General features: G+C 34.6%; 1 protein-coding gene across 1 annotated transcript in view; it reads left to right on the top strand.

Annotated features, from left to right (window-relative positions):
- Positions 1-14923, top strand: part of LOC144835054 (intermembrane lipid transfer protein VPS13D-like) — a 95073-nt gene that overhangs the window by 8331 nt on the left and 71819 nt on the right. Inside the window, exons 13-27 of the mRNA XM_078690070.1 lie at positions 273-439; positions 1128-1347; positions 1669-1758; positions 2201-2309; positions 2663-2813; positions 3801-4023; positions 4442-4566; positions 5241-5356; positions 5824-5989; positions 6372-6565; positions 7158-7364; positions 7468-7580; positions 7860-8004; positions 11737-13670; positions 14093-14282. Coding sequence (XP_078546196.1) covers positions 273-439; positions 1128-1347; positions 1669-1758; positions 2201-2309; positions 2663-2813; positions 3801-4023; positions 4442-4566; positions 5241-5356; positions 5824-5989; positions 6372-6565; positions 7158-7364; positions 7468-7580; positions 7860-8004; positions 11737-13670; positions 14093-14282 — 4150 coding nt within the window. The remainder of the gene's footprint in view (positions 1-272; positions 440-1127; positions 1348-1668; positions 1759-2200; positions 2310-2662; positions 2814-3800; positions 4024-4441; positions 4567-5240; positions 5357-5823; positions 5990-6371; positions 6566-7157; positions 7365-7467; positions 7581-7859; positions 8005-11736; positions 13671-14092; positions 14283-14923) is intronic.

Here is a 14923-nt window from a genome sequence, read left to right as displayed (position 1 = left end):
CCATAACATTGGTACAGGTTTAAGGCTCTTCTAGAACTTGTGTGCACCTTGAAGAACACATAAGTGGGGCTTACCCAAGTGTATTTTCCATCTCAAATGTAAAATGACATCTATTTAGCATGTGAGGCAGTAAGTAGACACAGTAAGGAAGGATAAGGATGATGAACTGCAAACTTAAAATTAAAACTGGACAAATTTAAAGTTTGAATTATTTGTTATATAATCATCAAATCAAATTATATTTATAATAAATATTTAACATTTTCTTTCAGGATGAGGTAGTATCACAATCAAGGACTCAGTTTGGGTTGTTTTCTCGGTTAACCAATCCATCGCCTTATCAGAATCAAGCTACTAGCATAAACCGACAAAAGGCTGAAGACGTACTCTTTGAAATGACATATGAATCTAACCCTCCAGGCACAAATGTTGACTGCAAGTATGTATTGGACAATTCCGATCCTTTGTACTGTATCTATAATTTGTACAGTATCATAGGCATTTTTGTGATACAGTGTCACATGTATCACATAATACACCTGTATCAATGCCATGAACATAGCCTAATTGTAACATAATACATGTGATACTTACACTATATATAGAGAATCAGGTGGCCATTTAAAAAATTAAATTATGTCTACGTTTCTTGTAAAATTTGTAAAAAATTTCTTCAAAAAATTACTTGACTCAAAGACCGGGCCGGACCGCTTTGAACCACTAATTACCCATCATTAGTCCAACTTAAAGCTTTGTACAGACACTTTATGAGGGAATACATTATATGTGTTTTGTTCTGTAGTGAGTTTGTAGCGATAATGATTATAGTGAAATGTGTATGTATATTTGCATGTATGGCCGTGTTTCCGCAGCCAAAACAAATTATCGTTTAATTTTTTAACCAATAAAGTGCCAATCACATCACAACAATTTGTCCTTCAAAGGTTAAAAATTATAGCATTTAACTGATAATTATCTGTTTGGATGAGATAATTATTGGTTAATTTTTTTCGAGTGGAATCGTTAAACCCTGTTTCCACAGACAGTTTATCGGTTAATATGGCTGCGGAAACATGGCCTATACTGTAAGTCATTATATAAATATATTTGTATTCATATTTTTGTAGGTTAGAGGTCATAACACATCCATTAGAAATTGTATACAATTCGAAAGCAATGCAGGGCATTACAGATTTCTTCAACACACACACAAAGACTGGCTTGTCATCAAAACCATCGGAACTGAAACTGACGAGAGCAATGAGGGCCAGATATCAAGACTTCAAGAACCAAACAAGGCAGGAGATCATCAACACAATGGATAGAATTATGGAAGGGGAAAATAAGGTACTGTGTACACAAAGTTGGTTTTGGATTGGATGGTGAAGTAGTTGTGATTGTAGATCACAGGTTTCATTGTGGTCCTTTTGTTTACATTTTATTTAAAATTGGGAAAGGTTTGTGGGTTGCCATTTACTTTATTCAAATGAGCATCAGAATTTGGTCTGTTAATATATATTTAGCATTTGAAGGATTATATTTTCTATTTATTTTAATTCTGTAACAATGGGTAATAATTTAGCCTTTTAAACACAATAAAAAAGATAAGTTTATTTTCCTTTAAATGAAAATTTATTTTGTATAATAATTGTATCTTTTTGTACACAGGGTGAGATCACCAGGTGGGATGTACACCTAGACATATCTGCTCCACAGATTATCATACCAGACAGCTTCCATTCTAAAGATGCTACTTTAGTAAGTATCATGCTTCATAATAATTTTAAAAAGGAACAGAATGTCTTATCATCTGCGCAAACATAGCCTATTCTACAATGACAGGGTTGTCGCAAACTATCACAATACCCATTTTCTTGTATAATGAGATATTTTATGCTCTGTTGCTTTATTGTTTTAAGTTTGATAATATCTAAAGATCGATATGAATGTGACCATAAGCATGTCCACTATATGCATACATTTGACTGTGCTGATATGTCAACATAATTAAGAAGCACTGTCAACCAAGGCATTAAATGCACAGTTGACTTTGCCAATAGAAAATACTGAGTTTCTTGCAGGCTTAACTGGGTCAATTGCCTATAGAAAATTTAAATTGACCATCCAGTGAGTTGGTATTCAAAATGACTTATTACTCTATTTTAAGAGTATGGTTTTAATTGTATTTTTACTGTATTAGGTTGTTCTGGATTTTGGACATTTAGATCTGTCAAGTGCTACTGCCAAAGATAATTCCAAAAAAGAAGAACAACCTGAGAAGGTAGATGATGAGGAGGAGGATGAAGATGGTGAGTAATTATTAATAAAATTATTATTATAATTATTGTTACTAAATAATACTCAATACTTACCTGTGTCAGAAAACAGACTAACTACAATAAATATATTATAAAACAAAAAAATGCTTGTTGTTATTATGTTTAATTTTAATTTTCAATCTGTGATTATTCATTTTATATAATGTTAATGTTTGATGTGTTTTTATTCTATGTAATTGATATTGTAATTACATTTTTAAGATTTTGTTAAAATACAATAATTTCAACGCTTTGCTGCTTATGTTTTATTGTATCATCCTTTTTTGAATAAAGATACTGATTTCAGGTGTATTATAAATATCATTCAATTCATTTAATTTTAGGTGACCTTGATGAGGATTTTCAGACGCCTCCTAACGAGCTGGTTGATCCACCTGAAATTGTGGAAACAAGTGTGATGAGTGATGCAACGTACACTACAACAGACAGTAGCCTCCTTACTGAAACTTCTGTTAGAGATCGTATGTATGATAGGTATGTACAGAATAATAAAAAGTCAAACCAAAGCTTATTTGCTAAAAACGACCATGGTTCCCAGTTCCATTTCATTTACCTCACTTTATTTTGTATGTTGGTGTGTGGTTCCCCACTCCTTCTTCACAAATGAGTCTGAAGTACCTTCCCAGTTCATTTTTAAATACTGGGAGCCTGGGTGTGGAGAATTAAGGTTGATAAAGAATCTTGCTCTAAGGACTCAACACTGCAGTGACCTGATCGGAGCTTGAACCCACAACCTCTGGATTGTCCAATGCTCACTGTGCCACACAATCTAAACAATAGTAGTGGGCTCAAATTTAACGATTACCATCCTTCCCATCTAACACACCCATATCCATGCATAATATCATCAATGTTATTTGTGTGCGACACCAACAAATACAATCTAGCTAGCCCAAAGATTCTCTTAGTTTTCTGATGAGGGAACGAAACTGCTTTAATGCTTTGTACAGTACAGTACAGTTTCGTTCCTCCCACTGATGCCAGTCGCATCCAAGAGGCAGTCTTCTCTAGCATCCAAATATATGCTGGGTCCGACTGTTGAAGGGCGTCCTTGACTGGGTTAGCTTCTTAGCTTGACTAGGATCGCACTGAATGAGATTGCTTAATTTGATCATGGTGTCACGATAGTATGGTTTTCGTGCAAAGAGCATTCGTTTTGTTAATGAGTTATTTGGTTCTCGACAGATATGGGCTATGTACTTCAGGTAGTGAACATGTATATAGTCTTTTAGTGGAGTTGCACCGACGATATTTTCAACATCTCTATTTGAGAACAGGAGACTGAAAATTCCATCTTCTGTAGATTGCTCATGAGTAGAGGCTCATATAATACGATAAAAATATACTGCAGTAGGTTCGTCAAAACATGGTGGTCCTCAGCAGACTGAGGTAACAAAGTAGATTTAGAGGATGTTTTTTTACTTACTTTTAGAGTAATTATTATTTTCTTTTTGAATGTAGGTACAACCTAAACCTGTCAGATCTACAGATCATCATTGGTCGATCCAGTGACAACTGGCGGACCGTGTACACCAAACGGTCCAATCTTATGCAAGTTGTTGAGAAGTTCAGCATCTCGATGCTTGTTGAGAGACGATTGGTCAACACAGCTGACCCCCAGTGGCCTAGCATGACATTTTCTGGAAATCTACCATGTTTGTCAATGCATGTTAATGAAAAGAAGGTACATCTTTTGTAAACTTACAATGTGTATTTTGATGATGATACTGAATTACTAGATATATGGAAAAGGGTACCTTAAATTTAGGCCTGACTGTTTGATTTCAATGCAAAACAAAAATTAATGATGACAACAAGAAATATATTAAAACAGGCACTATAACGAAAAAAAGAAGTAACAGGGCCTAATTCTCCCCATTGTGTGTTTATTTTGTCCATTTATTAAACATCTCTGTACCCCACCATTCAATAATTGTGTTTATGATCCCCATTTTGGCCATTAAATGTTTTTTTAATGTTTTATTCGACCCTTCAATTTAAAGTTTGGATTTAATATTTTTAGTCTAATGATTTCATCTTTTAGGCTAATATACTGTGGTACAATAGTGTGATATACATACATGTTTTGTTTGTTATATTAGATACAAGCATTGGCTAATTGTTTTAAGCTGTTAGCTGGGCCAGAACCACAAGGAGGTGCAATCAATATGGATATGTCCGAGCCTGACCTTAGCCAACCAATGATGTCAAGAGATATGAGTAAAAGGTAGGCTTATTATTATTTCTAAATGTTGATTGTCTTAACATTGTGTACGAATAATAAATATAATAAATAAAATAAATAGTGATGTGTTGGTAATTTTTAGTATGTTTTGGTTATTTAACTTTATTCAAAGAGGGTAATTACAGATGTAAGCACCAAATTACATAAAAGTTTACTACATAACAGTTTTTCTGCACATGTAAATAATATGTTTCTGTGGATGCACGGAATGACTTTCATCTTGACAGCTGCAAAGATGCATGGGAATCATAAAAACTGTTATAGTTGTGTTATTATATAAATAATGGACAAGTCAGAGTGCGTTAGTGGAGATGCGGCACTTCCGGGGGTATTTTCAATGTTACGACATGCTTAACATTTCCACTAACGTATGAATTTAGACTTGCATTATTTGTTTTATATTCATGGGTCTATGAACTATACCTTTTTGGGTGAAGACACCTAATAAAATATATGAAAATAATTAATTAATAATTTATTCGTAAAGTGGTAGTATCTTTTCCTCATTTAACGCCTACTGTAATTGTTTTATTCAACTTGGCTCTACCTCTTGAATAGAACAGTTGATCTTTCAACTCGTGAGTATATTTTCTCCATTCAACTCAACATTCATAATTGCTATTGTAAATTCTATCTCCTATTTTATCTCTTTACAGTATATCTGACTTGGAAACAGTTTTTGCTCAAAGAGCTCAATCTTTGATGTTGGAGTCTCGCCTTTTATTGGTGCACTTTTCTGTAGATAAAATGTCTTTGGACATACAGAGCAGTGGTAAGAAAAATATCAACATTCGGCCAGTTTCTAGGATTTACTTTCAATGATAAAGACCACTTTTAAACCATTTTTTGTTGCTGTAGCCAAGTGGTTTACACACTTGACTATCATACAGAAAGACCCAGGTTCAATTTCTTATTTAACTCCCAGTACATTGTAAATCTGTACCTGGTTGAAAAATATTAGGAAGGGTTAGGTGGCGTGGAAAGGAACTGGCCACCCTACCACATATGCCAAGGCTTGAGTAAATAAGCTCTAACAGCTCATTCCCCACATTCAGAGACTCTTTTCTTTATTATTTGGTTTTGATTTTATTTACTTTCTAAAGCTCTGTCTACACTATCGATCTTTATGTGACAAAAAAATGTGGACATAATGATGTCATATCACCACTTTTTTGTGGAGACAGAGCTTTACATCACACACAACATGACTTTGTCGGTTTATGTTTCTTTTTATTGCAGGTCGTTGTATTGTTGAATGTCAAGTATCGGGGGTACGAACCAACCTTACAAAGCGTCCTTTCGACACGTCGCTCTCACTAACAATTCACGGATTACTACTGATAGATGCACTTCAGCAATTTGGACCAGACTTTGAACTTTTGCTGGCCTCTCATAAAGAAGTCAGGTAAGAAAATAACATCGCATTCAAATCATCACAAAGTGAGAGTTTTTTTAATTGAAATAACTTCCCAAATATGTTTTAAAATATTTATATTTTTGTAGTAACTTTTAATTTTTTAATCTATATATATATCTATTTAATATCTTTTAATTATTTACGGCAGAACTTCGATTAAGGAGACACCATTGAAATCCAGCAGCTGTGTTCCCTTAATAGTGGTGTTGTTCTATATGTTAAAACATATGGTGCCCTTCATTGGTTTGGCAGGAAAGTGTTGTCTTATTAGAGGTGACCCCAAATAGTGAATTTATTTTGAAAACACATTGTGTTAAATTTTCTAAAAAAAGATCTCTCTGACATTAGTATTTCTTTTTTTTTTGTTTAGCATGGATGTCCCTAGTGGTAGCATTATGGACAGTACCCCTAATTCACCATTTTCAGCCGCATCACCGGTTTCTGCTCACTCTCCGAATTCCTCTCGGTCTCTGACATCACCAGCAGAGGCTATGATAGCTAGTGCAAGTCAACCACAGTCACTTCTTTCTACTGCTGTTTCGCTTATTTCTAATGAGTTATTAGGTACCGTAATGATTTAATATTTTTATTGTAAATAAAGATATATTTATGTATAAATCCAAAAGCAAATTACTGAAAAAATGACAATGCTGTGGGTATCAGTGGCTGGATCTCAATGGAGATACAAAAAAAAAAAAAGCGAAAAGCTAAATCAAAACGATAAGTAAAACAGCCAGAAAAGTAAACAGAGCTTTCGGGCAACACTAGCCCTTCATCAGTGCAAGTGAAGGAATTTGAATAACGTCATATGTATATATATATATATCTCTGTAAAGGCAAATTACTCCCTCAAATGTGCATGTTGTCCCACACTAAAATGATAAAATCTTCTTCTAGGTCACAATGCAAAGACGTAAATGCAACATAAGCAATTTGACCAATTTGAAGCAACAGGTCATCCAACCCTCACTTGCAATTGGTCAAAGTGCTTGATTTGCCTGTATGTCTTCCACAGATAGTTCAGCTAAAAATGTTTTTATATTATCCATGGAATTCACTACAAAGGCTGTAAAAAAATAATTGGAATTAAATGTTGAAATTTAACAATTATTTGATTACATTATTATTATGTAAATATTTGTTCCTCCTCCAACAGGTACGCTTCCTTCAGAGTCCAGTTCAAGAGACATGTCATCTGATCATGTGACATCTACCAAGAAGTTCCTGCCCCCTATGGGTGAAGACTCAGAAGCATTGATTACTATTGAGTTAGACTTGATCAGTCCAGACTGCCCAACAAACTCATCTGCTGAAGGTGCTAGGCAAATAGCTAATGTGCAGTTCAACAACCTTGATGTCATTGGTATGCCAAACAAGACATTTCTTCAAAAGCTTAAGCTTAAAATAGAACTTTGAACCTTAAGAGTACATGGCACAATTATTAACATTTTCAATTCCTTTTCTAGCTAATCAAGACACAATGATTGAGTTGTTAGCATTTTTTAAACGCGCTCTCCCAGATCAACCACTAACTGATGAAACATCAAAAACAGATCTTAACCAAAGCAGTACTTTACAGGTAAGGGTTGGCTTGGTACTTGGTACTCTATTTAAATTGATGTAATTCCTTTTTATTTATACAATATGGAGCGGATTGCTCTAAAAATGTCTTAACTGATTTTAACTAAAATTAATTGTTAATTGAAAATCAATTTAAAACCATTACATTTACATTAAATCAAATATTACCAATTATTTTGTTTGTGTGATAATACTTACATATACCAATTAAACTATAGCTTATCACAAAACAGAGAAATTTCATATTAGAAAATAACTGAACATCTTATTGTTTAAGATGGTTGCCGAGTCGTCTACTCGTACTGATGTTTCTGCTGATTTTAATTGTTTAAATGTTGTGTTAGTTCGTCGCCATGGCAAAAAAGAGGGAAAGAAAGTTGCTACAGCAACTATAAGTAATTTCCATGTACAGTCCATTTTTGGTAAGTTTGTTTATTTTTGTTAATTTAACCACTTTTTTAACCTTAAGTTTCTTAGTCAATTTTCACCTTTCAAAGGTTTAACAAGGCACAAATGTTTGTGTAATCCTGAAATTCACTAGTAATGAAGCCCAAAATTTATATATAGCCACTGCCGATAACAACCAGTACTAAAAACATTTTTCAATCACAATAATGACATTGTTTGTAACCATCTATATAGTATCCCTATTTTAAGTCTAAAAAGGGCCAATCTGGGAAAAAATTAGAAACAAGTGTTTCTCAACTGATTTGAGTTATATAGGTTCTATATATCCACCAAAAAAAAGTTCCAGCTCATCTGGCCTGGGGAAAGCCGCCATTTTGGATTTTTAAAATGGCCGCCATAAAATACATATTTTTGCTCATATATCAGCTTCCACATCATGTATGGATATGATTTTGGTGGCAAAGTATATGTTTTGAGGGTCAATGAATCCAAATACAGCATTTTGAAGTTTACTGAATGTCCGCCATCTTGTTTTTCAAAATGGCCACAATAAAATACAGATTTGTACTCATCTCAACTTCTACATCGTGTATGAACGTGATTTTAGTGACAAAGTGTAGTTGTGAGTGTCAAGAAATCGAAAAACAGCATTTTTGTAATTCACTCAATGGCCGCCATTTTGTTTTTCAAAATGGCCACTATAAAAATACAGATTTTTGCTCTTATCTCAGCTTCCACATAATGTATGGAAGTGATTTTGGTGGCAATATATATATTTTGAGGGTCAAGGATTTCAATTACAGCATTTTTTTGAAGTTCACTTAATGGCCACCATTTTGTTTTTCAAATGGCCGCCATAAAATACAGGTTTTACTAATTTCGTAGCTCATATACATAATGAAGACATGATTTTGATAACTCAGTCTATGTTTGATTGTTACAGAATAAAAAATCAGCATTCTAAAATACAGAGTCGGAAAGTGATCAGATCTTCTTATTCCATTTAGGACCAAACTTCATAGTTAAAGGCTACTGCTCCACTGGCTCTTTAGATGTTGCTTTTTTTAAATACAGTTTGTTAAATACAGTAATAGTTTTAAAATTCCCAATCAAACTGGCACAACATATAATAATAACAACATTTATGTACAATCCCCTTTGTCTAGTCTCCGAGATCTATCGCTATCACAATCCTCATTATTACTATGTCAACGTCGTGAGTTAATCACAAGATCGAGTTCCATACTGATTACGACCAAAGAGGTACACAAGAAGATACCAGAGAGTGTACTGTAACTATCATTCGCGAGAAGAAACTAATAAACAAGATATTCTAAAGAAGTTACATAATATACATGTAAAGATAGTTTTCAAATAAAAAGAGAAGCATGGCCAACTTGCAGTTAAAAGTACAACTTATAGATAAAGCAAGTAACATATCTTAATGAATACATGGTAATACACTGGAAGATCAACACTAGTCACCCTAAATGGTCTGCATTTATGTTTAAATCTAGCTGCTTATCTGCCATCCTAATAACCTTCGATCAACCAATGTGACGTAAAGTAATGCAAATAGTTAGAGAAAGAAACTGCCATTTGTCGTCAAACTCGAAAGATTCTTAAGAGCTTTCTGGGAAAGTCAAAAAGATATCAAGAACATTTAAGCTGTGGCTGTATCATTAGATGGTATAACTTTTTAGGCACGATTGTACAATTGGGAGCTCCAGGTTCAGATATAGCATCTACAGTATGCTTTCATATTTGCAGCAGCTGGTCATGGCCAAAATGCCAAAAGTGGAAGGCTATATCTGGAAATGCTGAAAGACAAATTTCAAAATACATAAGGTTTTCTCTATTGTGCTCATGTCTGAAAACTGATTCTTCACCATTATAACACGTTGCATGATATCCATTCTTTTGGAACATCTTGTATTGTATGTATATGGAAATTTGTCGTTCAGGCATATTGGCCATCATGGTCAATTGTCCTATACTGTGTCTATATCTGGAGACAAAATGGTACATCCTCATCTCGTGTCATCATTATATGATACATAGCTGCATCCTCTAAGAGCTTTAGAATATACAGCTCTCTTTAAAGTAGGTAATGCACAACTTCAAAACCTCAACCCACCAGTATGTCCAATATAACCAAGAAAGCTCCTGAAAAGATAAACTCCTCCGTGTCTGATTATTATGACTGGTAGATGAGCAGCTAGATATACGTTTTCAGAGTGGCTGTACCATTGTATAAACTGTTGACATGTTAATTGGATAAAAAAGAATGATCGGCATAAACTATCGTCGATTTGTCCAGTTATCGCATTATACCTACATGCATAAATCCAGACCAGTTATGGTGAAGTAGTGTTAGTCCCCAGTGTATTGTATTTTATATTTTTGTATTTTGCCAGTTTTCAAATTACATTTCTGTTTTTTAAATGGACAATAAAGTATATATGACTATGACTATGACTATTAGGTAACCATCCATTCAGTCACATAAGATATGTTGCTTTACTTGCTTTATCTATAATGTATCTGATTGGAATATGCTTAACTAAAGTTGGCAATGCTTCTCTTTAGGATTTGGAAAATATCTTAAAATGTCGTCTAACAAACTTTTTTAGAATATTTTATTTTTAGGTTCTTCACGTGATGATATGATATAATATATTTACAGTACATCGCTGATATCTTCTTGTGTACAGTATCTCCTGGGGTCATAATCATTGTGGTTCCCATATATTATCACCAACATATTGACTTATTCTCGTCATCACTTTCCAACTGTATTTCAAAAGCTGAATTTTGTTTTTATTCTGTAACCTTAAAAACATAGGCTTAGCAAAATCATAATCATAGTAGCTCATAAATTAGCAAAAACCTGTAGCTTATGGTGGCCATTTTGACAATTAAAATGGTGGCCATTGAGTGAACTTCAAAAAGCTGTATTTAGATTTCTTGACCCTCAAAACATAAACATTGCCACCAAAATCATTTCCATGCACGATGTAGAAGCTGAGGTACGAGGACAAATCTGTAAATTTTATGGCAGCCATTTTGAAAAACAAAATGGCGGGCATTAGGTGAACTTTAAAATACTATATTTGAATTCCTTGACCTTCAAAACATATACTTTTCTACCAAAATTACGTTCATATGATGTAGAAGCTGAGATATGAGGAAAAATCTGTAAATTTTATAGCAGCCATTTTGATTTTGACACCAAAATCATGTCTATACATGATGTAGAAGCTGAGATAAGCACAAATCTGTATTTTAAGGCGGCCATTTTGAAAAACAAGATGGCGGTCATTGAGTGAACTTAAAAATGCTGTATTTAGATTCCTTGACCCTCAAAACATACACTTTGCCACCAAAATCATTTCCATGCATGATGTAGAAGAGGAGATATGAGCAAAAACCTGTATTTTATGGCGGCCATTTTGAAAATTCAAAATGGCGGCTTTCCCCAGGCCAGATGAGCTGGAACTTTTTTTTGGTGGATATATAGACCCCATATGACACAAATCAGTTGAGAAACACTTGTTTCTAATTTTTTCCCAGAGAAAGTGTAAAATGGGGATACTAATATTCCAAACTATGGTCATCCTCCGTCTGTTTGGATTCTTTTTAGCCTTTCAACTAAAAGTTTACAGTTAATTTAAAAATTACTTTATTTTAAAATCTGGACATTGCTAAAATATTTTTGGAAAATTTATATTTCATTTTTCCTACAGGAGATGAGATAACAGTAGAAGGATCACTTGGAGGCATGCAGTTGGTTGACTTGACAGCTTCAGGAAAGCATAAGAAAGTCTTCAGTGTTGGGCAGGATCCTATAGCTGAAGACACTGGTTCTTTATCCTCCACAAGTCTTTCAAACAGTCTCAACAGAAGTGGTATTGATGTATATCGTTCTGCAATAGATGCTTCCGTGTTTGCAGTTAGCTTTGAAGATAAGGAATCACAAGCCTTCACTTTTTCTGTGAAAAAAATGACAAGTTCATCATATACACCTACTCCCCATGTTTCAGCTTTCAAAAGCGTAGGAGGAATGCGCACATCTAGTGCGTTAGGAAATGCTCCACGAACTTTCTATGAAGAAGAACAAGAGGAAATATTGGAAGTTTCAATTCATTTAGCATCACTCTGTTACACACATGCTCCTAAATTTTTAAATGAGCTCAGTATGTGTGTTAATGAATTTCAAAGCTCTGCCATGAATGCCGCGAATTCCCTTCAGAAGGTCGCTGCTGAAGCAGCAAAAGATTTTATGCGACAGAAATCAGAATTCGCAAATGTACCATTCACACCAAATGTAACCGACTGTAATGAGTCTCCAATTAAGTTGGGTAGCAAAAGTTACAATACAACGATACATGAAGAAGAACAGTCAGAATCACCAACACGGTTAAAGCTAAGCGTAATAATGGAAACTCCAATAACGGTCTTTCCACGCTCACCTGAAAGTAGCGAAGTTCTTATTGGACACCTCGGAAATATTACAATAAAAAATTATGAAGAATTAAAACATTTTAATGTTGGTGCAGAAAATGAGGATAAAACTGATGGATTTTATATATCAATTAAAGATATTAATTTATTTTCTTTTAATAATGAGGATGCTAAATCACGAAGCGGAAGTATGTCGGAATCAAAAGCAAGAAGCAATAGTTTTAATGATGCACAGAATCGTGCCAGCTCAGTAGCTAGTTACGATTTTACTAGTTCGGAGTATAAAGGCACACCCGTCCTCCACGATACATCTCTTGAACTATCAATTGTGAAGCAGCAACCAGTACTGACAACATTTCTTGATCACAATGATGACTGCCATGTGGATGGCGATTTCATGCAAGAAGCGTTGTTAATAACTGTTGGCGGTAAAATTGTGAAGCCGTTAAAGGTCGCCCTCTCAAAACATGTCTATGAACAAGTGTTTGAAACTTTGGATAACATCACATACCAAGATGTTACAAAGGAGAAAAAAGCAAGTCCGCAGAAATCAATGAATGATTCAGTTTTTGGTCTTGATGGACACTCGCTGCCATCTGACCAATGGTCATCTTCTGACAAAATGGAATCAAGTGAATCTGAAAGTTTCACAAGGCTTCATGCAAACTTTGATATCCCAGAGTTCACTTTAGAACTACAAGGAGATCTTACCGATGGTGCTCAAGGTCTAGTGACTTTATCTTTCCAAAACTTTTCTGTTAGATTTAAGAAGGATAATCGATATATAGCAGAATGTGATGTTTCGTTACAATACCTTGAAATGGTTGATCTATTAGTAGATGCACATTCTAAACATCGATATCTTATGGTATCCAGGAGGAACATCACTAACCCATCACCTGTACCATTGAAGATGGTGCAATCAACCTCTTGTCCAACGATATCTGGACTTTTGGCACCAGTTGCCATGATGCCTGGATCTCTGCCATCAAATCTCAATGTCGAAACAAGCCCAATGATGAAGAAACAATCCACTTCAATACGAATGCCTGCTAGAGCTACTTCTAGTGGTGTTCCATCAACTCCTCCACCTTCTCCTGATGCACATTCAATGTCGCCCTTAAATGAATCACAAACTTCCCAAGATGCGCTTGTGCAAATTAATATGCAGTTGATAGACAAGAACTCTCCAGATTTTGCAACTAAACATAAAAGTGTAAGTACTATTCTGTAAATTATTAATCTAGCTCTGTCTATACTATCAAACTAGTACTAAAAAAGTTTGATGTGCCCCAATATGATAGTGATACGCCCATTATGGTAGTGATATGTCATCATCATGTCCAAATATGGGCACATCACGTTTTTTTTACACATAAAGTTTGATAGTGTAGACATAGCTTAATTCCTTTTTGCATTGATTATGATTATTTGTTTTCTTTCATTATCATTGACTGCTTTTAATGCTAAGAAAGAAATTTTTAATCGTAGTAACATATTTTCCAGTATTTTAATTCTATAGTTAGCAGAAATGTAATTCATCTTGTTCACATAGTTTTGGTCTTAATGAGATGACAATACATTATTTGGAATTTACACAATAATTTTCATAACTCTTATTTGTAATATGTGTTGTAGATCAATCGTTTAATAGATGTAGACTTCAATGCACTGGACACTACCATCAATCTACAAACTCTCGTAGTGTTGCTTGATTTTCTTGGTATGGGGGCTAAACCAGCTCCTGCGTCCTCAATGAGTACATCAATGACCAGTGAACAGTCACAAGAAATGTCAGCACAGGGTACTAGTACTCAAGATGAAACAGGTATCAAATTGTCTGCTTTCAGGTATAGCCAGTGCAATGATCAAGTAAACTTTACTACAGTAGAACCACTTCCTTTGGCATACTCCTATTCTGAGGTGACACTTCTATTAAGGGGACACTTTCCCATGATTCCTATTTACGGAACACTTCTATTAAGGGGACGCTTTCCCATGATTCCTATTTACGGAACACTTCTATTAAGGGGACGCTTTCTCGTGAATTGAAGAGGAATGTTTAAACACTATAGACCATTCCTATTTACGGAACACTTCTATTAAGGGGACACTTTCCCATAAAATGAAGAGGAATGTTTAAGCACTATTTTAGACCATTCCTATTTATGGAACACTTCTATTGAGGGGACACTTTCCCATCCATTGAAAAGGAATGTTTAAACACTATAGACCATTCCTATCTACGGAACACTTCTATTAAGGGGACGCTTTCCCATGAATTGAAGAGGAATGTTTAATCACTATAGACCATTCCTATTTATGGAACACTTCTATTAGGGGGACACTTTCCCATGAATTGAAGAGGAATGTTTAAACACTATTATAGACCATTCCTATTTATGGAACACTTCTATTGAGGGGACACCTTCCCATGGATTGAAAAGAAATGTTTAAACACTATAGCCC

The sequence above is a fragment of the Antedon bifida genome, chromosome 2 (assembly GCF_963402885.1).
Source record: "Antedon bifida chromosome 2, ecAntBifi1.1, whole genome shotgun sequence".
NCBI classification, from domain to species: domain Eukaryota; kingdom Metazoa; phylum Echinodermata; class Crinoidea; order Comatulida; family Antedonidae; genus Antedon; species Antedon bifida.
This window is presented reverse-complemented; position numbering and strand designations above follow the sequence as displayed.